The following is a 25,724-nucleotide window of genomic DNA, read 5'->3' as shown; positions in this document are numbered from 1 at the left end:
AACAGTATGAAATATTCAAATTTAGCTATATTTTTTTCACATATACATTACTTAAATATGGCTGTTTATCAACTGAACTCTTCTTTCAATGTATCCTTTCTCAAAAGACTCACATATATACATTTTTCTCCTTTGAATGTGTGTGGTTTAATAACATGCTGCTGTAGATGACGGTATGTCTTTAAAAAAAAGCTTATACATAGTCCAAATTTTCTTGAAAATTCTAAAGAGCTCTACAATTTAATGTGAAGTCACATGGCAGTTTCCACCTGATAAATTGAGAAATGTGTGGTACTACATGGTTGAAGGTCTGAAGAAACGTAAAATTCCTGGTTTCCAGATTGGGGTTTCAAAGAAACTGGCAGAGTACCTCATCTCTGACCTGAAGTGCTGCAACAGTGTCCTACAGATCCAACCCATGATTCACGGATTCCCAGACAGTCAAAGAAAGCACTTGGTTCGTAGGTAACTTAGCCTAGCATTCAGGACATAAACAGGAAATGAATGCAAAGCCATGCACACGTTTCTCTTCATCAGGTTACATGCTCACTATTCAAATTTGCCTTGCTACCGTACCTTTCAAAAACTGAACTTTGAGCACAACTAATTTCAGTATTTGTTTACGAGACAATTTCATATCTTATGTAGGCAAAATGTATAATATCATTGATACTGACTTGATGTGATGCAGAAGATCGTTCAGTGTGCGAGTAACTTCTGATGCAGCATGAGTCAATTCTCGTAACAAGTGTTCATCAGAACAGCTGTCATTACATACTGCAACAAGACCCTCTACAGCACGTGCCACCTCACGCACTGCAGCAACCAGCTGTTCCTGACACGCTGGACTGTGCAATGTTGGAGCCACAACCTTCAAGGAAGTAAAGAAATGATAACCACAAAATATACCATTTATTTCTTGAATATCATAATAACGACTATGTTTATTCATATAGACTAAAAAAAAAAAAAAAAATAGGTTTTCGTCTTTTATATCATTTATGAAACGTAAATTTACAAATCACAGATCGCATCTTATTCATAACTGTGAGAAACTTGTCACCAATGAAAAAAAGTTCTTTAATGAGAAGCCACACCTGTCATTAAAATTAACTAAGGCAACATATGACAGCAAATGTTCTCAATTTAATTTACCAATGACACACTTTGATTATAGAAAGGTACCCTTCGCCACGCACCATATGGTGGCTTGTGGAGTATCCATGCAGATGTAGATAGAAATTATCCAACTTAACACAGATTGCAAGAATTTCATTTAATTTCGCATCAATTTCAATGTTTTCTTTTAATATGCCTGTTAAATGGCAGGTAGTTAGTGTTTAATGTCCCGTCGACAACGAGGTCATTAAAGACGGAGCACAAGCTCAGGTTAGGGAAGGATTGGGAAGGAAATCGGCCCTGCCCTTTCAAAGGAACCATCCTGGCATTTGCCTGAAACGATTTAGGGAAATCATGGAAAACCTAAATCAGGATGGTTGGAGACGGGATTGAACAGTCGTCCTCCCGAATGCGAGTCCAGTGTGCTAACCACTGCGCCACCTCACTCGGTAATATGCCTGTTAAATCACAATTGGGGGAGGGGGGGGGGGGGGGGGGAGATAACAGACATGTTGTCAAGAACATACAGAAAATATGATTCCCTTTTGCCACACAGTTTCAAAGTGATTTTGTGTGTCTATTACATTAAATAAAAATGAATAAAAACAAAATTGAAGAGGTACTGCACAAAGATCAGTTTGATTTCTGGATAAGTAACGCTAAAAGAGAAGCAATTAGGATTTTATATTTAGTGACATACAGAGGGGAAAAAAAATCAGGTATCTCCATAAAATTTGTGTGTCCAGAGTGATATAAAATGGAATAAGAAGTTTTGAATCTAGGACTGTTTGGATAGTTACCTATTTAGTTTTATGTTCCATTCACCATTTACACGATTAATTGTAAAAATGTGGAACAAGTTATTTTACATTCAGATAAAAAATACGTGCATGATAAACTAAAACATCCACTGAAACCTAAGGAGATATATTGTGGAAGACTATGGAAGATAAGTTTGTGTTGCGATGGATGTAAAAGCAAGATTGTAGTTTGCACCTTAATACTTGTTTGTGAAAGAAGCTATGTAGGAAAACAAAGGTAACAGGAAAAAAGGACAATTATGATTTAAAGTCATGTTGTTAATGAGGTTATCAGAAATAGAGCACAAGTTCTGATCAATTGGACACAGATTTCAAACTCTCTCCTTTTGAATGTAAGATCATTGGTTTAGCCACTGAATCACCTAACTTGGTGGAAGAGGAAGAACATTTCACTGCTAACCAGGAATTTGGAATGTGGTGCTACACCAGAATGTTAAAACAATTATTGGTCAGATAAAATGTCAAATGATGAGGTTCCAGAAAGACTAGACAAGGAAAGAGGCATAAGGAATACGTTTACCAAAAGGGGCTGGTTGGTGAGGTAACTGTTACATCCAGCAAATGGGAAAAACTATATGAGCAGACAAGGACTATAATATGTTAAGAAAATTATCAAAATGTTGAGTATAACCATTATATAGAGACAAAAAGATTAGACAAGGTAAAAAGAGATTTTAATACACACTTTATAATATAAAATAAAAGACAAGGGAACCAAGAGGAAAAGTGCAGACAGGAGGGCAAGAAGAACATTTCTTAGCTTGGTACTTAAAAACTATTTCTTAATCCCAATATGCAATCTTCTTTACTGTGTGCAGTGCACTTTGTCCAATGTCTTTCCAGAGAGAAGATCAAATCTTGATGCAATATTCTGAAAGGTCTGCAAAATTTACATTTATGGCATCAATATCATCATCGCTGGACTAAAAACATTACCCAGTCAATAATTTCTTTAGACGTGGGGCCTCGTGAAAGCCAGAGGGTGCCAAACAAGGAAAATGGAGTGAATCTCCCAACACTTTGTGCTTCAAATAAAATGGCCAAAGTCTTTTTGAAGGCAAGTGCATCAATCATCATGATGAACTTCTTTGTGATTTTTTTTATCAAGTTTTTTTTCAGAAAAATTGTCTAATATTGATTGGGTAGTGTTTCAGTCTCTGCAAGATAATACACAATCACTTTTGTATCCTAGTAAACACTGATCAATTTTTTTCTTTCTTTTTTTTTTGTACATGAAATACACTTTATCATCTTTTTTTATGTACAGTCATGTACTTCCAAGCCCCTCTCTGCTTTGATTGTTGTTTCAATTTGAGAATGAAAGAGTGGACCCATGTATCATCTACAGTAAAATGACTAGCACTCAAAATCTTTTATGTTTCTGTCTTTTACCCTGCCATCACCAGCAAACTTGATAAATTTATTTTTGGTCAATATTCGACAAAAGTAGCACCCACTTTGCACAAACATTTTCTCATATATCATTCTTTGGGTAAAATGCAGAATATTTTTTCTTCTGCTGTGTCTATGATGTCAGCTGGTTAATACATACAACTGTAACTGACAACTGTTCAACACAGTATAGTGCACTTTCTTGGCGTTTTCACCTGTACTTTTAACTTTGGAATGTCCTTTCTGTGGATTGTTCAAATTAAAACTCTCATTTCTTTAATGTTGAAAATGAAGGAGGAGGCTCTTCAACAATTTTCAATGAATTTCTATCACTGATACACCAGGCAAAACAAAGAATTTTATGATGGCACTAGTATTTTAGTATCCCCATTTGATACATATACAAAATGACTACTTTAAAAACAAGTATAAACAGAACTATTCCACAATTCAAGTTGAAATCTGAATTATGGTACTGCTAAACGTAATTAAAACAAAATTTCATTGAAATCAATGTCACATTTGTGCCACTATATGGTGAGTAGCAACTATTCTTTACATAACATTGTTACATTCCAAATCAACAGATGTTCTCTTTCTCTAATACATTAATGAACATGCAACACTCAGAAAACAAATCTATGGAAACTGAGAAGCAAAATGGAAAGAAGAAATAAATAGCTGCAGACATAAGAATAATAATTGTGATGATAATTACAGTAGTGATATGTATTCTTCAAACATTTAATAAGAAAATTAATTGTTTTTTCGTCGACAATTTCATCATGTTATGTTGAAACAGAAGTATTTCTTCTGACTTTTGTTCTCTGACTGAGGCTTGACTTATTACAGATAACTAACTGCATGTCATAAGTAATTACAGGAATGTTGGTGGTAGTGCTGCCACACTTCACTGTACTATCTAGTTGCAAAGCTTCCAAAACAGTTAACAAAAATCCAGTGTTGAAATGGTCATTTGATAAATGTTTCATGTACATTTACATAGAACAAGAAATTTGTAACTAGTATACATCTGTCAGCATTATCCTCCCATACTGTCAATCTTATTACAGACACCATATAATGAAGTAATCAACATATCATAAATTAAGCTGTGAAATTATTATAATCATAAAATTCTGTAAGCATAAACAACACATTTATGTAGTACTCACACACACAAATACACATTCCATTGCTGTGTATGAATGCCACACAACTGCCAACCTCAAAGATATTAAGTAACATGCTGTGGGTGTTAATTATCAGGCAGGGTCTAAGAGGCTGTGAAAGAATTGGTGGGGCTAACTGATAGCAACACACGACTACAGCTTTCTTTTTGTTTCCTAAGAACATGCATGGCTAGGAATATTATTTTTATACTAGGGAAGCTTCCTTCTTATTTGCAAATCAGAAAACTTGGCTTTTGATAATAAGTAAACTCTCTAAATATATGGGTTTTAAAGAACTTCTGCCATGAACACATATAATGATTGACTGGTTTAGTGTCACCAACTGATTGTCTTATTGTTATTATTATTATTATTATTATTATTTATTAAGGGGAAAATTCAGGAGTGGTGTAAGATTTATACTTGGATAGATCACTGCCTAGAATAGGTCCTAAACAGTAGACAGATGTGCAGGAAAAAATGGTAAATTTACTTGCTGTGTGTGTGTGTGTGTGTGTGTGTGTGTGTGTGTGTGTTAACTCTGTAGAAGAAATTTGTCCAGAAGCTAAGCAGTTCATTGTCTTCTCTAAATGTTTGTCTGCTGGTTAGCATCTCCTATGTTTGGCAGTAGTCATCTACATTTATGTACATATTATTATTATTATTATTATTATTATTATTACAGTTATCAATGCAGAAAGTCAAAACTACACTGTGAACAAGGATCTTTTTATGTGGAGCAAGAAAGTGCTGATACAAGGATTACAGATGAAAACTAAGTATGTGTATGTGGTACTAAAATCTCTTTGTGAACAAAACACTGAAGACAGAAGGCAGACTAGGTACTATACATCCAAAAGTCATCATCAATCATGTCTCAGACTTACAACACAAACTGAGTATACTCAATTCTCTCCTCCCATTTTAAACATCAGTCATTCGTGAGTAAGACTTGCAATTTTGACATACCTTGGCACATGCAACAAGTTGGGAGGTAGCTAATGCACATTGTGTAGCAGCTCCTATGACACGATTCTGTGTCGCTTGTTCATCACACGTGGCTGCAATATTCTTTGCTTTCAGAACAAGTGCAGCTGTTGTATTAGCCACAGCTTTGGCTAGGCTCAAGAGTAGATCTTGAAGCTCTCGACTCTGTTCATCACCATCTCCCATAGTTGTCAGGACCTGGTGTGAAGCTTCGCCCACTCTACTTGCTGCATTCAGCAAGTTCTGACGAGGCTGGGGAAAAAAAGAAAAATTTTCAGATTTTTGCCAAAACAACTCCAAAATCAAATGCAGCTACTGGTAGCACTAAGTAGTGGAACAATATGAGATCCTACCAAACTTTATTTTATGATAACAAAGAATGATCTCCATATCATTTTTCAAGGATCCGTAGCTCAAAATTTGATGTTTGCAAGACACCTGCAGTTAGGTTGTGTAAACTGCAAACAAAGAATCAACCAAAAATAAACAAAATAACCTCTTTAGTTTCTGGTTCAGCAGCTTTAAGCAAGTCACTAAAAGCTGAACACAAACGCCTTGCTGCATCCAACAGTTTTTCTCCAGATGTGTCATCCTCCATCAGTGCTGCTATCATACGCACACCGCGTGTCATCTCTGGCAGGTTGCTTGTAATTGTTGTAATGGCTGCACCAACAGCAGTGTGATCCACATCTTCTGCAGGTCCTACATGAATAAACAAAATTCAATCTTAGTGCAAAGTGTGAGGATGATTCGCTAATTCTGAACAAGAAGGTAATACTGCACTACGCAAGACAAAGTTGCTGGAGGGTGAAAGAAAAACGCGGGGGTGGGTTTGGGGCACAGTGATAGATGAAATAATCAGTGCTCAAGTTTTATGAACCAGAATGCTGTGGACTGAGAAAGTAAATGAAAGTAATATTTCTGTCAACACTGTACATTTATGTTTGTTTGAAGGATACTATGACATTGGTCACGACTTTTCCACGTTGTTGCCGTTGTGGTCTTCAGTACTGAGACTGGCTTTATGCAGCTCTCCATGCTACTCTATCCTGTGCAAGCTTCTTCATCTCCCAGTACCTACTGCAACCTACATCTTCTGAATCCCCATCTCTTGGTCTCCCTCTAAGGTTTTTACCCTCCACGCTGCCCTCCAATACTAGATTGGTGATCCCTTGATGCCTCAGAACATGTTCTACCAACCGATCCCTTCTTCTAGTCAAGTTGTGCCACAAACTCCTCTTCTCCCCAGTTCTATTCAATACCTCCTCATTAGTTATGTGATCTACTCATATAATCTTCAGCATTGTTCTGTAGCACCAAATTTGACTTTTCCACAGGGTAGGCAAAATGAAATTGGCCCAGAAATTATTCATAACAGTATAAACAGTGGAGTTACTGTTGTTAATTAACATCACTGAAGATGCTGGAAATCACCACTCTTTAAGTCAATGCAGCATTGTGCTCGATTTATCAACCTGCACTATACACGTAGCAGCTCTGCCTGAGGGACAGCGGCCATAGCATTTTCAAGGCTCTGCTGAGGCTCTTCCAGTAATTTTGACAATTTGGGTACACCTGACCCTTCAGTTTGCCCCATAGGTAAAAATTACAGGGAGAGAGCTTAGGCAACTGAGGTGCCCAGGAGACTACACTTCCTCTGACGACTGTCGTCCCTTCACTGAATGCATCACACAGTAATGACAAGGTTATCAAGGCATTGGTTGCTGCTGCTCGTCTAGCTGAAAGTATCCACACAGTCATTCATCTTCTGTGAGGTGATCCACATATGGATTAAACAGTGCCTAGATGTACAAGTTAGCATTAACAGTTTTGTGAAAGAACTGTATTTCAATGCAGACACCAGACGTCATGCATCAAACAACGATCTTGACATTATGTCAGTGCCCATCAAAGTCCTGATGGGGATTTTCTGATGGATAATGGTGCACATTATGTGAGTTTACCTAGCCTGACAGGATGAACCTGGCCTTATCTGAAGAAATGAAAAACTGAGGATTCAAAAGTTTTGATTCCACTTCATTCAGAAACTGCAGGACGAACTCGATATGCGAACTTGTGCACAACAGTAATTTTGCAAGGATACAGATCACAAGACATTTTAATTCCCAATTGCAGTAATAAACAGAGTTGAGATGCTGTTGGGTCTTGTTCCAGGCTTTTCTTCACTTACGCAATGTTTTCTGGTTTTCTAAATCTTTTCAGATAGTAAGGAGGCTTGTTTGTTACAATGCCATTTCACACCATTCTGCCACTAAGTATTCCACCACTGACTTTTCTGGAGGTCCTGACAAAACACTTCCAGTCTAAAACTCTTGCACAAGCAGTACCACACATGTCTTCCACGAACTGCACTTCACTGAAAACACCTGACAACTAGCACATGCTGTTTTATCATGAGTGCCATTTTGTGTTCATTTAAGTTGTCACTCCTCACACATACACAAAATGTGATGACACAGCGCAGTACTTGGTACAGAGCATGCAGGAGATGCACATGCACAGGCATGCGACAGCATCCGAATGATGCATCAAAATCACTGTTTCTAGCATTTTCTGTGATGGGCAGCTCTCCTGTTCATTAACAAGTCTCAATTCTTCATTAGTTTCATAAATACTTTTATGCACATTTTATTTTGTCAACCTGTAAATGTTATAGGGTAACAGAAGCAGAAATAAAAATATAATAGTACATCGTTATTAATTTTTTTACTTTGGTACATTTCATGTAGCCTATTCAAGATTAATGAAGTGAGTCAATTGTCACTTTGATGTTATGTTACATAGCTACTCCATTATAAAACTGCTTTAATAACTGCTACAAATCATTGCATACAAAATGACACAGGACATGGTATGATACCTCTACAGGCCCTAAAAGGTGGAATGAAAGGTTTACATTAATGAACATGTACATATAAATAATTAAAGGTTTTGTCAGAACAGAACATAATACCAATGAAATAAAAGGCTGCATCATGCTCGTATTATCAGACAGCATAAGAATATCGAATTATACATATGAACTTTAAGGTGGCAACTTTAGTAGAGATATGTAAAATCTATGACTTTTTAAGCATCAAAAGCTGGTGAAACTTGAATTTTGTTACATCAGTATGACAAGGAAGTATCAGAAAACCATTAACATAAATACAATCTTCTTTCTCTTGTGGCTTTGTCAAAATGGTTCAAATGGCTCTGAGCACTATGGGACTCAACTGCTGAGGTCATTAGTCCCCTAGAACTTGGAACTAGTTAAACCTAACGAACCTAAGGACAGCACAAACATCCATGCCCGAGGCAGGATGTGGCTTTGTCCATACTGACACAGGGTCATCATAGTTATTAATAGCTTTGACTTGGTTAGTTTTACAGATGGTTGTATGTCTTTCCTTTCACCGTTCCATTAAACCCAGAACGGAATATGTTCACCCCAACTGTCTGTGCATAGTATTATTCCTGTGAAAGTGAGTGAAGTTTTCGAAATGTTTGCAAATATTGCAACTGAGGCAGAACTTTGGTACCAGCCTAGTATACACCTAGTGGGAAGTGGAAAACTGCCTAAAGACCACATCCAGGCTGGTAGACACACTGACCCTTATCGTTAATCCACTGAGCAGACTCGAGCCGGGGCCAGTGCACCTTCCCATCCTGGAAGCAGTGCTTTAACATGCATTGCTATCTGGATGGGTCCTTAACATAAATACAGTATAAAAAGATTAAAGGCTACGCCACTATGAAACAATACTACACACTTACAAGATAATTACACTTGTATCTACTACCAAAACAATGTATGGACTGGACTTACCTGAAGTTAATGTAACAACTTGTGCTGTAGCAGCATTCATGGCCGCAATTTGTGAGCTTACACTTTGCTTGTTTGTATCCAGCGTAGATTCCTTCCATTTCAGCGAAGCCTATGGTAAGACATTTGCATATCAGTAGTAATCCGAAGCAAAACTCAATCATATTAAATTTGCTATAAATAATATATGTCAATAATATCTTACTGACACCAATAACTACCTCACCTAACAATACTAACCTTCATAATTTACTGTCTTAGACTTTATGGAGTCGTAGCTTGTTAAATGTGACAATACCTAAATCTATTACACAGCCCAGTCACAGTAATATGACCACCACCTACCTCTGACATCAACGTGCAATAACCACTCACAGATGGAAGGTGGCAGAACTAGCAGTGGACAATCTATAAAGTGAGTCAGGGAGATGCGGAAAAAAGTGCAACCTTCTTGGTCAGAATCAAGTACAAAGTAAAGGACAACTACATAACAAACCATCAAGTAACTGTCCTTTACTTTACATTTGATGATGACCAAGAATGTTGAAACCAGTCGTGCTCCAATGGGATAAAGGAGTTTTATGTTCACAGCCTATGGTAATTTCCCAGAATGCCTTTAATTAAATCATACATAGGACTTCATAAAATGTATGCAACTGACAATTTCAAATCATGACTGATGTAGAAACAGAAGATCTATGTAATATGGAGAAGTAGAGCTGTGCGGGCAGGTCATGAGTCATGGCTGGATATCTCAGTCAGTAACAGCATTACCTGTAAAAGGCAAGGTTCTGGATTCTAGCCCTGGTCTGGTGTACAGTTTTAATGCCCAGAAGTTTCATTATTTACAATATTTCCAGTTGCTAATCACTCTCACACAAGAGCAGATTAAAGAAGTACAGGTATTGTACAATAGCGATGAATGAAGCACTCATAACATGATGATACAGTAAACTTTTAAAATATATGTAGGTATATAAAATGGTGGGCATTTACACAGGGTGCATGGAGAGAAAACTACCAATAGCAAACCAGATGGAGAAATGTGACAGAGCATATCATCAGGAGTTCAAAATGGTTCACATGGCTCTGCACACTATTACCATCAGGAGTTGCTCATGAAAATTAGTGCATATGGAAAAAAGAACATCAAAAACAAACAGTGGCCTGAATTGAATGACATTATTGCTTCAGATGAAGAAGAAAAAAAACAACAACAAAATATCACAACTAAGGATGACAGAAAGTTGTTATAGAGATCAGCGACCATGATGAAGTACTTGTACTGAATTAACTGCCTCGATCACACTTAATATTATTTGAAATATTGGCTCACAAGCATCTCTGTCCTCATCTGCAACACTTTTCTTTTCATGTGTTCAGATTTCATTTATGGGGATTCACTTTGTTCTTCTGAATTATATTGTATATATACTGATAACCTGTTTGCTATATCAAACAACCACTGATCACTTCTCCCATTTAGTGTTTTTTCTCTTATCTTTAATTTTTGTTGTGCTATATAATACTAATCACACTGAAGGGAAGTGAGTGAATATTAATAATGAACACAAGGCTGCAAAAAATACGCTAGAATGACAAAAGCCAAAATTATTTTTAAATATACAACACCGAAATCAAACTCACATTCCTTATTATATATTGGAGACAAACTGACAAGGTCAACATGTGTATGAACACAAACATTAAATATTCTGTGGGGGTGTGTAACACAATTTTTTTACCTCCTTAGCAAAACAGTATAGTATTCCACAAATAATAAAGAACTCACTTCTATCTTCTAGTTTTTCCTGGCTCTTTAATTTTACCTGTATCACTACCAGTGCTCTGAGTGAATGAGAATGCCAAAATGTGCTGTTATTCAGAATCCACATTAAACTGCAAGTGTTCCAATAACTAGCTGGCTAACCCAGTTTCCAGTTCAGAGAAAGACAAGAATATACTACCTCCAATAAGATGATACCTAGCTTATCAAAATAACAAGCCTCCAAGTTTATTAAAACTTTAACCACATTAAGGCAGACATAAACAAAGATAAAAATTTATAAATTTGGTTTTGTTAATAAATATTGTTAATGATGCATGAGCCATGCTTATAAGAGTTTGTGAAGACTGTGGTACATTCAACAAATAAATTCACAGATAAATCCTAAATTTTGAGCTTTTGAGGCTATAGGGTTGTTCTGCACGAGCTGGAAGAAAAAAAGAATAACGGAGAGGTCACAGAGGTGGAGAAAACATGCCAGGTTGTGAAAGTTTACAATTACCTTACAAGCAAATCCACAATCTAATAGTAAGAAAAATTAATGAAAGATTTTTATTTCTAAAATCAATTATGGTACTTACAGGGTCTGATCCTAAGGGTGGAACCTCTGCTTTAGTCTGTAAATCACGTCCTGCAGAATCAATGATGTCGTGGCCAGCACTAATAGTTCCCAGCAGGGCACGTTGTGGTTCTGTCAATACACTTGTCACTTTTGTTGTCTGTACCTGCACAAAAACATATAAACATATCTCACCAAACTAAAGTATCTATTCCCTAAAAAATGAAAATAATAGCCATGAGTTGTAAATTGAAGGAAGTCTGCACTTTCAACTTTCCACACCTTGAATTATTTTAATAAAAGAATTTTAAAATGATACTATCAATCTCTACCACTTTTATGTTCCATTGTTGATAACTTCCTCACTGGACAGTTTGTGTGATTGTCTTAGCAGAAAGTTCTTATGATTCTTTGTGTGTTAATAATGTGCTATTGCAAGGTTGCTTCTAGGTAGCTGAAAGATTTCAAACATTGCTTTGCACATTTTGTGTCATTTTATATGTGATGGAATAACTAACTAAAAAGTATCAAGTGCCCATTCAAGTAACAGAAAGAATTTTGTATGCAGATGTCCATACTACAGTTCCAGTCAAACTATGTACTTGTAACAATGATATTGATGTTATAGTTTACAAGAACTTCAACATGTTGCATAACCATCCCAGTAAATCTACATATGGACATAGGGCATCTGCCTCTGACATAATATATTATTTCACTGAAGCTACCAAAGGTTTATAGCTGCTGAGACTGGTATTGCACAGTTAGATGTGCAAGGATTTCAAAAATGAACATAATAATTTGCACGATTTCCTAAATTATTCCATCTTGTATATACCAGTATGAATAACAACATTAAATTATGGCCTAAAGAAGGCATCAAAAGCTGTACCAAAACTTTTACTCAGATAGCAATAAAGATGTGATACAAAAATTCAAAGTTCTGTTTAAGAGCATAATTGAAAGTATCATGTCTCTAAAGCATAAAATGTGTTAATGAGCATGATGTGAATAGTGCAGATAGTAGCTTTTAAACAAGCACTTTTGGGGCCAAGAGAAATCACACACAAAAAGCACACAGATTTTTGTTTTAATTCCAAAACAACGCTTAAGACAAGAACTCTGCATAATATACGAAAAGTTTTATGGTAAGAACACCTGAAAATTGTATGAAAGTTAACAACTGATAACATGGATTCCCATTTCTAAGAGGAGCAATGCAAACAAACAGATAAGATTTACTTCTGTGTGTCACTGGACTTTTTAGAGATGTTACTACGAACTAGCAGCTAATGGCAATATTATTGAATGCAAAATATCTTCTTAAACACAGGGAAGAATTTTCACGTTCCCACATATGAAATTCAGTTTCACTCACTCCGGAGTGAAAGTATAGGGTAATTTGATGACAGTTATTGTTTTCAGAGTATAAAACCAGACAAAAACAATGATTTAACCAGAGCAACCTCACAAAATGGCAAAATATAGAGAAAGAAATACTTTTTCCTTGATCATAATCTAAAATGGACATATGCAAAAAGGGAGCATGTGGTAGTCAACCAGTTATTAATGATCTTATACACTCTAATGCACACCTGCAGCGTTGTAGATGAAAGAACCTAATCTTCAAACTATTTATATTCCTATACCTAACACCAATGATACTAGCAAAAAAGTGAATTTTATAGTAGACAGCTTCAACAATATAAATTAAATGTCTGTATTGAAGTGATACTTTTGATGATTTTTTGCACTTACTAGTGGCTATTTAACTATAAATTTAGTTATAAGTAGTAAAATACTTCAGAAATGTATACTGATCTGTATATTTTAAAATAGGTCATATTGTTAAATAATTAGAATAAACTGTACTGCACAAACTACACTTGATAAAGTATGTTCACTCCTATATTTGTCTATGCGATGAGCATATAGAATATTCCTTAGCTGTCATTTCTTCATGTCTTACCTCATTAAATAGCCACAGGGTAAAACACTTCATTTCCTTGCCCACTCTCCCCCAACCCCTCCCCCCCCCCCTCTTCATTTCTGATGTGACCAGTAATATAATTGAGACAATGAGATACAAAATGCGAAATGGTATAATGAATATTTTTCCTTGTAAAAAAGATCTGATTTTCTCCAAGCCATAAATTAACAGCAACAACCCCCCCCCCCATTTTTCCCCCCCTCTTCACTACAGTAGAAGAATCTACAATGAATTCAAGACAGTTGACATTGGTCAAATTAGATATATGTGTCATTCTTGTTCGCAGTTTGTTTTGCAAGTCACTGCCTGGGATTACATTTTTATCATTTTTATGTAGATCTCATACTTTTCAATCAAATAATTATTTGATGCAAAGTCGCCAACCAGCTAACTTTCGACTTGTTGCTCGTTTTCCATCCTCATGAACTGGATGTTTCCCAGTAACAGTTATCTGTAAGTAATGAATGAACTTCCATCCAATTTTGTTTTCTAGCAATATCTTGAAAAGTGTCTTTTTGGTCCCCTTTCATATAAATGAACACACTTCCACTTGTGAAAACTGTAAAATATGGAAGGAGCACAATTTGAAGCACGAAATAAAATAGGGCAGTTATATGACACAGGCATCTACATCTGATTACGATGGTAAATCCCCTGCTTACTTAATTGTAAAGCACTAACCTGTTTACTGTATGAACTTAGGGAAACAACAAGAAGTGAGAGATGGGCTTTCAAACTGACAGAGTTGTTCTAGAATCACACCAAGCCTCGTCCTAGAGGGGCGGTGCATTACAAACAACCGACAGATCTTGAACACTGCAAAAATATTGGTGAGCAACTAGCAATTTTATTTCGCTGCCAGATCACTACACACATGGGTCAAATTGCCAGTACAGCTATATATACAAGGTGTCACATGATCAAGTGAAAATCAAACAAAAAAACATGTTGTGACCAAAAGGTGAAAACACAGACTTATGCTACATGCTTGTCACAGATATATCAGCAACATAAATTGTGCCATAACAGTAAAGGAATAGTCACAGGTAAAATGATGAGTGTCGGCACAAAAAAGAGGAAGTTTTCATATATCAACAAAGTGAGACTGTTAGACAGCCAATAATGTTACAGCTACTAGTTATATGCTTCCATCTATTCAGCCATGTACATTCAATAATTTCTGGCAAAAGAATGGTTCCAATTCCATTCTGTGAACACTGATCACACCATCCAAGTCCATCTACAGATTCTAAATCTGAGAATAAAATTATATTGATTCTGAGAAAACAAGACAGCTAGCAGACTGCACTGGAAGAAGGAACTAAATTTTATTTCAACATAAAAATATGCTGGAAGTGGTGTATAACTAGTGAGTATCTGTTGAGAACAAGTGAATTCTTATCATATATGCATCACGCAAAAACTTGAAACTACTAGTTTTGCCCCACATTGTAACTGCTTTGTCTGGGTGTTTTCTGGATAAAGATCAAGACAAACAAAATAATATTCACTCTTTCAATGTCTCTTAAAAAGTTACTTTCACATTTTTAAAACATTGAATAGCAATAATAAAATAGGATTAATTAAGTACAAAGTCTACTTGACATTAGGACAACTACTGCTCAAAGCTGGTGAGAATGTTTAAAACAAAATAAAAAGGAAAGAAAGAACACCACCCAAAATAATGAGAAACAGGCAGGTCACCACTAATCCACAATAAGAATCAGAAAGCAATAAACTGATTACACTGAGTAGAGTTGAGACTTCAGACTCTGTCAGTTCCATGTGCATGAAAACAGCTTAAGAGACAAGGCAAGTTTACAATGTCAAGAGTTAAAAATACTACACACTGGTGTTACACGAGGAATCAGAAAATTTGAAAGTCTGAGATAACAACTCTACCCAGTGAAACTGCTTGTCATTTCTTACTACAGTTCTCAACTGGAAACATGTCTTATTCCCAGAAGTGGTTACATCAAATTACTGATTTTTTTTTTTTTAATTATCCATTCATATGTACCTACTCTGCTCCCTGGCATCCAATCTATTGAAACGTGAGGCATGCAACAAAGAAGAAAAGAACTAAGTTTTTAACTTGAAGATGAGTACATGAAAGTCAGTGGCTTGCAGCAGCTTGAGAAATTTACGTACACAAATCACTTTACATACACTCTGAGTAACTTCCATCAACACTTCAGCAATGTGAATGACATTCAAACCACCATTGCAGAACCAATGACCTACAAGGCCATACTGCCAAATGGCATATTACTCACAAAATATATAATAGAATACTGATTCCAGGTATGACTTCTGCAACTGCAGACGAGTTAAAAATTGTTATAAAACAGTGACAACAATTATTAATACAAACATGACATCAAAATTATAGTCTCATGGTCAAATTAAAGAAGAGCAAATTCCTGACTGAACTTTTTATATTACATTACCGATTAGTCACCAAAAACTACTCTGTGATAATGGAAACTTCTGCAGGAATACAGTCTCACATCACAGTCTCTCTCTCTCTCTCTCTCTCTCTCTCTCTCTCTCTCTCTCTCTCTGTGTGTGTGTGTGTGTGTGTGTGTGTGTGTGTGTGTGTGTGTGTGGAGGTGGTGGGAGAGGGGAAGGGTCAGGCAAATTGTGTACACGAATGACAAATGTGTGTATGTACTGTCAGTAGTCCTGTTTTTCTCACATATGTTCCAGTATATTTTGTCAAAATTCCATCCAAAATAAGGCATTAATCACTAACATGTTACTAATGGTAGCCAGGTTCTGCTCTGGAAGCTCTCTCTCATCATGAAGTACCAAATTTTGAATAGCACTGAGAATGTACATAGGTTTTCTTTCAATACAAATGCATTTCACAACATTCACATGTAACAGAGTGTATGTAAAGTAACAGAGATACATCTTACCATTGGTGGCACGTGGGCCAGGTTGACCTGGCCGCTCACTGTCGTCAGCTGTGCACCAGCAATGTGGCCCGTGCCATAAGGACGTGCACCTGCACACCACACCACACACCCATTACAGCAACACTTGTCATCCCAGGTAACTTGTGATTTGGGGAAATACCTCCCACAACAATTTTAAGCATCTAAAATGTCTCAAGACATGAAGAGTTACCAATTTATAACTGACTTTCTAACAATAAAATAAACAATTTGTAACCTTCAAAGACCGATACAGTGTACATTAATGTCAGTGTCTTTCAGAAACAACAACAAAAAAATTTGCAAATACAATGTTAAAGCAATCTGAATTAATTTAATATTTGTAATTAAAGAAATGGACAACATTTTCATTCCAATATGACTTAATATTACAGTACTTCAAATCACAGATCAACACACAGTTAGTGGTTGTATCTAGAATTACCTAATAACAACAATGACAGAAAACATTTCATCTCTAAAATGAGCTGAAACACAGTACATAAAACTAGAATATGTGGTGTTGTTGCAGGGAGATTTGAGCAGCTGTAAGATGTAAGTAATTGAACTTCCTCCATCTAATAGTTCACACAAATCTACACTAAGGTGACAGAAGTCATCGAACAGCGACACAGACGGTGTTGGTATCATGTACGCAAGATATAAAAGGGCAGTGCATTGCCGGAGCTGCCATTTGATCTCAGGTGATTCATGTGAAAAGGTTTCTGACGTTATTATGGCTGCAAGACAGGAATTAACAGGCTTTGAATGTGAAAGTAGTTGGAGCTAGATGCATGGGACATTCCATTTCAGAAATCTTCAGGGAATTCAATATTCTGTGATCCACAGTGTCAAGAGTGTGCTGAAAATACCAAATTTCAGGCATTATCTCTCATCATGAAAAATGCCGCGGCTGACAGCCTTCACATAACAGAGAGCAGCAGTGTTCGCGTAGTCGCCAGCGCTCACAGACAAGCAATACTTCAGGAAATAACTGCAGAAATCAATGTGGGATATACGACAAACTTATCCATTGTGACAGTGCAGCGAAATTTGGCGTTAATGGGCTATGACAGCAGGCAACCGATGTGGGTGACTTTGCAAACACCACGACATCACCTATGGTGTCTCTCCTGCGCTTGTGACCATATCGGTTGGACCGCAGACTGGAAAACTGTGGCCTAGTCAGATGAGTTCCAGTTCAGTTGGTAAAAGCTGATGGTAGAGTTTGAGTGTCGTACAGACGCCATGAAGTTATGGAAGCAAGCTGTCAACTAGGCACTCTGCAGACTGGTGGTGACTCCATAATGGTGTGGAATGTGTTTAAATGGAAAGGACTGGGTCCCCTGATCCAACAAAACCCATCATTGACTGGAAATGGTTATGTTCGGCTGTTTGGAGACCATTTGCGGCCAGTCACGGTTTTCTTGTTCCCAACAATTATGTCATGTCACCAGGTCACAATGGGTTGTGATTGGTTTGAAGAACATTCTGGACAAATCTAGTGAATGATTTGGCCACGCAGATCACCCAACATGAATCCCATCAAACATTTATGGGATGTAATTGAGAGGTCAGTTTGTGCACAAAATCCTGCAATGGTAAAACTTTCACAATTATGGATGGCTATAGAGGCAGCATGGCTCAACATTTCTGCAGGGGACTTCCAATGACTTGCTGAAGCCATCCCATATTGAGTTGCTGCACTACACCAGACAAAAGACGGCTTACAAAATATTAGAAGGTATCCCATGACTTTTGTCACCTCAGTGCAAACCTCGGTGTAAATGCATAAACATTCTGGTTGTACAACAAACCTAAAAACTGGCCCCGACTTATTTTTGACAAAAGATCTCTTGTAATTAAATATGAAAAGGGAAGATAAACATCTGAATGAGAACAGCTTACAAGACAAGTACAAATAATAACTTTTTTTTGCAAAATTGTATCAACAATGGGATCCTTAAATATGCAAGTAAATTCTTGCTCTCAAATATCTAATATGGCAGACTGAATACCACAATTGCTTAATTCACTGTGAGTTCTTTACTGAAACCTGGAAGAACTGAAATCACAATAGGATGTCCAAAGTCTGAATTTTTATACATTCCATTTTCTCCAATAGCTCTTAATTCAATTTTATCATCATGAGTAGTTTTACATCAAACATAGTACAACAGTGTAAGTTCCTTACTTTCCCATTCTAAAAACATGTGACTATTAAGCTGAAAGAATTAATTCATAATCAGGAATTCTGATGTATAATGCCCACAAAAGCTTAATTACTATGTCCAAAGCCAGTTGAACATTTAAAAAATACCACCACCACCACTACCACCACCACCGCTTTTGGCTGTATCTGATGAAACCAGTGTTTTTATCCCTACTTACTGTTTATTGTTCACATATATTTTCTGTTTCTTGCCTGGATAACTATCCCTTTCTTCCAGAAATGTTATAATGTTATTCTGGCCCTATACTCTAAATATTCCAAACATTCAGCTACATGTTGTCTCACTTCAAGCAGCAGAACTCTCCTCTTGCATTCCTCAGACTCTGGCACAATTACCACACATTACCTGTCTTCTGTGTTCATCAAACATTTACCAATAATTTTTGCTGTAACATTTTCTGTTATGAAGAGTATGTAGTTCTTCTCTAATCATTTTTGTACGTATTATCTGTAACATGGTTCATACGGAGTAAGTTGTGGAGGGAAATGAAAGCAGCAGTGGTATGCAGCTTTAATAATTTGAAGATCCCATTTTGGAGCTTATTCTGACCCCCAGAGGAAAAGTTATTCACAATCAAGTCTATGTAAAAGAGTTTTGGAGCAGCTGGAAGTAATTAGCACATTGACAAGTATGGACAGTTGGAACATCTTCGGAAATAAGAAGCAACTTCTGAGAAAGAAGGAAATCTATAGGTTGGTTTGTAGTTGGTATTAGGGCACTCAATACAATCAGTACCTGTGCATATAATGAAGGTGAAAAATGTCTTTTCTTGAAACCTGAGACAAGCAAACTTGAAGAACAGAATACTGGATGGTCTACCTGTCAGAGTATAAAGTCCTGTGTCACATGACTATAACTTATATGAAGATAGGTCTGAAGGAATTTGGCTTAACAATATGGCTAGAAGAAAGTAAAACACAGTTGCATCACTTGTTTCACTAACCACAATGTATTGTCCTTCACAGCCACAGATTGTCACTTCCACTAACGCATGATTTTCTGACTAGCTGTTAGGGAAGTCTTGCATGTTCTGAAAAGTTTTTATCACCAATGTGTGCATTTTTTGACTGTTGAGGGAATCAGAGTGGGCAAGGAGCCTATGTCATGTTCACACCTCATCTGCCACAGAGCCTAATGAGTGTACGAAGATCAGCAGCAAAAAGAGAGTTTCTTAGAAGAGCAAAATCTGAATTTGTTGCAAAGGATAGTAACTGAGAAGTCAAGGGAACCAATGTTAAAGCATTAGTGCATACCAACATAAAATTATGATGCTCATCTGAGGTATAATTAAAGATGTTCTGGCTCTTCATTCTATGATCCACTGTAACAATTTTTAAAATAATTCTAAGTATCTTTGTGTGTCATGATGTAAATTAGCCAAACACTTTTTTAATGATTTTTCATCCACTCCTAAACCTGTGAGGTACTCTATTGCTCAGATTATAAAAGACCTTGCTGATCTCAAGCATGAGAATCAATGCTAAAAACTGTGCTCAGAGAAGCCAGCCATATCTTTTAGAGGTATCACACTGTGATAATGAGCCACCAGATGGCAACTGGTGCCTCATACTATTCAGTGCATATGCTGATTAAGGGAATTGTTTGGTTGACTCCAGTGATGAGTCTAATGCTCTTGTGGAACACTGCAACCAAAATTTTCAAGTAAGAATGTCACGTCTATCTACATACAGTGAAGCCATGAGGCGTTATAGGAGTACATTAGGCATAATAGATCCGAATACAAAATTCTGCAACCAGGCAATTTAAGTACACTGAGCACTTTGCTTGCTTTTGTTTTAAGATTCTTCAGAGTTTTTAGTCATGCGAGTTTTGATGTAACTATCTAAAATTAAGAACTATATTCCAGTCCGAGTTCACAAAAGAAAATGCAACAAATCCATTCAACTCAACAAACCACCTCATTCTTTCATTACCAGCAGCCACACTGGCAACTAGGGTAGAGAAATTTTCCTTGAAAACATGAGTCACTCAAAATAAAACAAAAGCAAATGATACTACAAACATGGCACACTAAAGTCGAATGACTAGAAAAATGGATAATAACTAATGAGGAATCCCTCTTGGCCATACAGATTAGTGGACAACCTAGGAGTCACCCAAGTGACACAGTTATTCCACCACAAGAAGGAACACAGACCAACAGAGACAGGGTTTCTGAGAGGAATGTATGTTTTGTGACTGTGGGATTTATCAGATTTTATCCCACTTACTTCAGTATCACTTATGCACAGCCTAGCATTTTATAGAAGATTTATCAAATACCATCTCTAGAGGTTGGCAAATACTAGTCAGAAGTTGTATAACACCTGCTTCAGGCATAACACATAAATAAAATCAACACAAACTGCCCCTTCAATAAACTATTTAAAATTTGTATTATTCCTTCACTCTCACAATGTCATCTGTAGATGAAGGACTGTATTTAGGAGATTGGAAAATAAGCAGAAAATGGAAAGCTGATCCACAGTACTGGTCTGGACTCCTCACAATAGATGATACACTGCTGATTATTATGGAAGGCAAATTTCCTCTTAATACACCCCCTTGAAGAATGGCATTGTCCACTAACAATTGGCCAACCAGCAACACATCAACTCACTGTGTGTGTGTGTGTGTGTGTGTGTGTGTGTGTGTGTGTGTGTGGAGGGGGTTGCGTGCACTCACATGTGTGCAGCTCACTGACAGAGGAGCACTGTTTCAAGTGCACAGTAGTTTCTTTCAGTACAGCTCTACATCAGAAGATCTGTCATTTAAATTTTGTTACTTGGTAGACTAACAATGAGAAAATATCTTTCTTTACTGTGAATTTTTTTATGAGTTAGTGTCTTGTCTGTACATACCTGTGACGGTTTGTGCTCAAGTAGTTTACATTTGCCATTCTGTAACTGAGGAAGGCTAAGCTACAAACTGTTATGAAGCTTTTGGTGTTTATAGGAAGATAAGGCAGATATGTTACTGGCATTCTACAGGACAGTTTTTGTGTCTAAAGTTTCGAACAATGATTTGTCATAGGTTAGTCAGTTGCTGGGTATGTTGTGAACTAAGTAGCATGTAGTTTCACTGCGGCAAATGTAGTGGGGAAAGCTAGTGGAAAATCTTGTGAGGAAGTCTCCTGGTCCACAGGGCATGTAGAAGTAATAGACTAATACTGGAGCAGGGAGTGAGAATTTGTGCCCTTCAGGCACAGTTAGAGGAAGCTAGACAAGAAAATGAGAAGCTATGCGGGGAGAGAGGATGGAGAAGTGGGAACAGGTAGTTGGCAGTCAGCCCAATAGGAAGATAACAGGCTGTGATAATTTCTTTTTTAATGTTGAGAATAGGTTTAGCCAGCTGTCACGACAGCCTAGAGGAGTTTCAGTAGTTTTAAGAGCAGGTAAGATGCGGAAGACATCCAACGTCGATAGAATGCTAATGTTAGATACAAATATAAAGAAAAAGAGGAACCTGCTGCTAGATGACAGTCATGGATGCAGTGTAGGCTTGCAGTTGCAGGAGGCATAAGGCAAGGAGTAATAAGTCAACAAGATCTTTAAATCGAGTGCCTGCCTCAGCAAGAAGACATGAAGCTTAGGGCTTGGTGTAAGGACTTTGCTAGAGAGTATCGGGTAGTGATAATGGCAGGGGTTGGGAATAGTGTCTTAGTGGGGGCAGGGTTTACGACACAGGTGGCGATTCAGGTAGGACTGCTACTCAAACTCAAACCACTAATGTTCACTTCATACAGCTTTTCCGGCATTATGACCAACTCAATCTTGACAGTGCTGTGTAGTAAGTTACTGTGGGGCTTCAGAGGGCACTGATCACTGCTCACAAGGTACACAGTTCATTGGTACCATTTAAGAGTATCTATACTAGATATGGCCTACACCTGAACAGGACTGGGAAAGGCTGGTTGGTGAAGCTTATATGTGACAGTGTAGCAAGTGGATCTGGTCTCAATCAAGGCCAAATTCTATCGCATTAGTAAATGTGTAGAAGGGATACAGCATTTTTAGAATTAAGTCTGGTAGGAGGCAATCCTGCTTGAGGAATGTTCCTTTCACGTGGGAAGATAGTTCCATAAATGGGGAATGCTGATAATAAGTTGCAGTGAGTTTATTTCATCAAAATATTTGGGGAATTTGAGGTGAAGTACATGAACTGTTAATAGATCTTGACTCTTAAATTATTTGGGTGTCAGAGCATTATTTACATAGTGAATAAATGCTAAGGCTTTCTTTGAAGGGGTTCATCTTACCGGATTTCTGAGCAAGGAGTTAGTTGCAGATGAATGAGAGTGGCCATTTACACCAAATTTAATATTCCATCCAAAAGAGTTGAAATATCAAAGACCAAATATTTGAAGATTGTCCATGAAAGTGAATTTTCAAGGAAAAAACATAAAATTATGTCTCCAGACCCTCCAGTTCAGACTACAGGGTTTTCCTCTTCAGACTTGACACTGACCTAAGCTCAGACCTTAAGAAAGGCATAGTGTTGGATTTACTTGAAACTTATGAGCGGTACAGACAGTATACCTTCCAAGTAGAGTTCATAGAAATGGCAGCACAATCACAGACAATATTTTTATAGAAAAAAACTTTCTGGAAGATTAAAGCTTTGTGCTGGACTGCAACTGAAACCTGGGACCTTTCCTAGGTTTGAGTTTCCCTCCGGCATACAGTTTTCATCTGCCAGGAAGTTTCAAAACAGTGAACACCCTGCTGAAGAGTGGAAATTCACTCTGGATATTCTGAGATTTTTCCCTAGTTGACAGGTGCTGTGTGAGAAAAATTAGTAATGGCCTATCAGATCATGATGCACTTGTAGTAATACTGAAACTAATCACATAAGAAAGCAGTAAACAAAAAATTTAAAATATGGGTCCACTTGCAAAGCAGACACTTAAAGCCAATCTCAGAGGGGAAACTGGGCAAGTCATCTACAACACAGCAAAGTTGAATGACAAATACACTTCTAAGAACCTCGATCACTTCTTTTGACAGCTCTTTCCACAAATACAAATGTCTGTCAGAGACTCGTTAAGAATTTCACTACAGAAGAATTTCAAAGTGCTGAAGAATATCACCAGACACGAAATGCAGTGAACAATGCATTACACCAAGAGAATACAAACCTCTGACAATAAAACCACAACTATATGGTCAATTTTGAATAAGGTGCCAGGGCAGAATACGGGGGATAAACATATTATTTCTCCCTTGTGAGAGAAAAAAGCTGTTAGTGGACTACCAGAATTGTACAAAAATATTCAATACTCCCTTCCTGCCAATAATCTGAAAGTTACATCAAAATTTTACTGGTGCACATAAATACACACAACTCTTTAAAAGCTGATATTCGAAGACAATTACATCACATGAACCTACACAAAACAAGCAAAAATGAAACTAAATCAGTTACTAAATCACTACAGAGTAAAGTTTTCAGGGTAACGGGGTTTTTGTGTGTGTGTGTGTGTGTGTGTGTGTGTGTGTGTGTGTGTGTGTGTGTGTTGTTGGGGGGGGGGGGGGGGGGGGGGGGGGGGGGTTTGCTGCAGGGTTACATTTTGGGTCAGTTGCTTTTGTTGATATGTATCAATCATTTGCCATGTAACAGGACAGATGATTCAAAAATGCCATTAGCAGTTTTCCAGCGGATAACAATCCATCTGGCAAAGAAGCACATACTGGAAAGAGATAAATAGAGTGATGATTCTCTAGGATGAAGAATGAAACAGAATATGCAATGGCAGGCAAGTAAAATTATGAGTCGGTGTTGGAGAAAGACTTTAGAGTAATATTCCATTTAGACCATGTTTCTGATTATATGTGGCTCTCAATGAGCTAGACCCTGGAACAGGTGAGACCGACCTCCAAAACACATTAAGCAGTTTCTAGTCTCCAAGCAGTAATTGAGAGTCATAATTTTTTGTGAAAGCTTTTTATTCCATGTTCACATGCACATACACTGTGGAACAAACAGTTTGAAAGAAATTGCTTGTAGACGAGAATGAATCTAAGTGGAAAACATCCTAGAAACAACCCTTTGGCTGCAGCTCACCCATTTCCCTGTTACATCATTTCTCCTTGGAGTTATAGTTCACAAAGATATGCTGGGGAGCTTCTGAGAAAGAAGGAAGAAAGATGGCTTTAGCATACTGTCAATGACAAGTTTGTAAGAGGTAGAGCACAGAACAAATCGGGCAAAAACAGAGACTGGAAACTCAACAGAATCATTCCAAAACTCACTTTAAGCAGTTATAGGAAATAATGACAACCTGGATCACAGTGAGCTGACTTGATTTTGAATTTCCCAAATGCAAGTCCATTGTACTGGAAATTTTGGGTGCTTCTAAAAGCTTTTGAAAATGGGAGAGATGTAGCAGACTGCATCTGTAGGAGGTGTGCCTGAACAGTTCAGTCATTAGAAACGTTGCTCACAAAAGACAGGCATCCAGTTCAGGATCCACTCTAGTATGCAAGAGTTTCATAACCACTTATAGATATGTCTTAATGTGGACAAGAGCAGTGGATTACATATTCATTTGTATAATACAAACACTGAGTCCTTTACACAAATTCATTAATGCTTCAATGGCTTAGGGAGCTGTTTTTTTATGAGCTTTTAAGTGCATCACTCTTCATAAAGAGTCTTAAGTGGAGATAGGCATACCAGAAAGAGTTGCTGATTCGTTATCACTACTGTCTAAAGTTGCAAGTAACTGGACCTTCAATTCATTTCATTTACTTACTCCTGCACTAGTTTTGTACTACCCAGTTAAGGGCATACACAGTAGACTACTTTCAGTGTACAAGACATTTTCACCATTCACAAACCATCATAGTAGGTACACACAAAATGAAGAATGGACAATAAAGGAAGAACAACTGCAACAG

At 37.2% G+C, this 25,724-nt stretch overlaps 1 protein-coding gene across 3 annotated transcripts in view; it reads right to left on the bottom strand.

Annotated features, from left to right (window-relative positions):
- Positions 1-25,724, bottom strand: part of LOC124555077 (talin-1) — a 280,294-nt gene that overhangs the window by 93,653 nt on the left and 160,917 nt on the right. For all 3 annotated transcript variants that reach the window (XM_047128867.1, XM_047128869.1, XM_047128868.1), the window contains exons 12-17: positions 16,574-16,662; positions 11,685-11,828; positions 9,321-9,429; positions 5,988-6,193; positions 5,474-5,743; positions 678-871 (exon numbers count right to left, since the gene is read on the bottom strand). In XM_047128867.1, coding sequence (XP_046984823.1) covers positions 678-871; positions 5,474-5,743; positions 5,988-6,193; positions 9,321-9,429; positions 11,685-11,828; positions 16,574-16,662 — 1,012 coding nt within the window. The remainder of the gene's footprint in view (positions 1-677; positions 872-5,473; positions 5,744-5,987; positions 6,194-9,320; positions 9,430-11,684; positions 11,829-16,573; positions 16,663-25,724) is intronic.

Source organism: Schistocerca americana, chromosome X (assembly GCF_021461395.2).
Source record: "Schistocerca americana isolate TAMUIC-IGC-003095 chromosome X, iqSchAmer2.1, whole genome shotgun sequence".
NCBI classification, from domain to species: Eukaryota; Metazoa; Arthropoda; class Insecta; order Orthoptera; family Acrididae; genus Schistocerca; species Schistocerca americana.
This window is presented reverse-complemented; position numbering and strand designations above follow the sequence as displayed.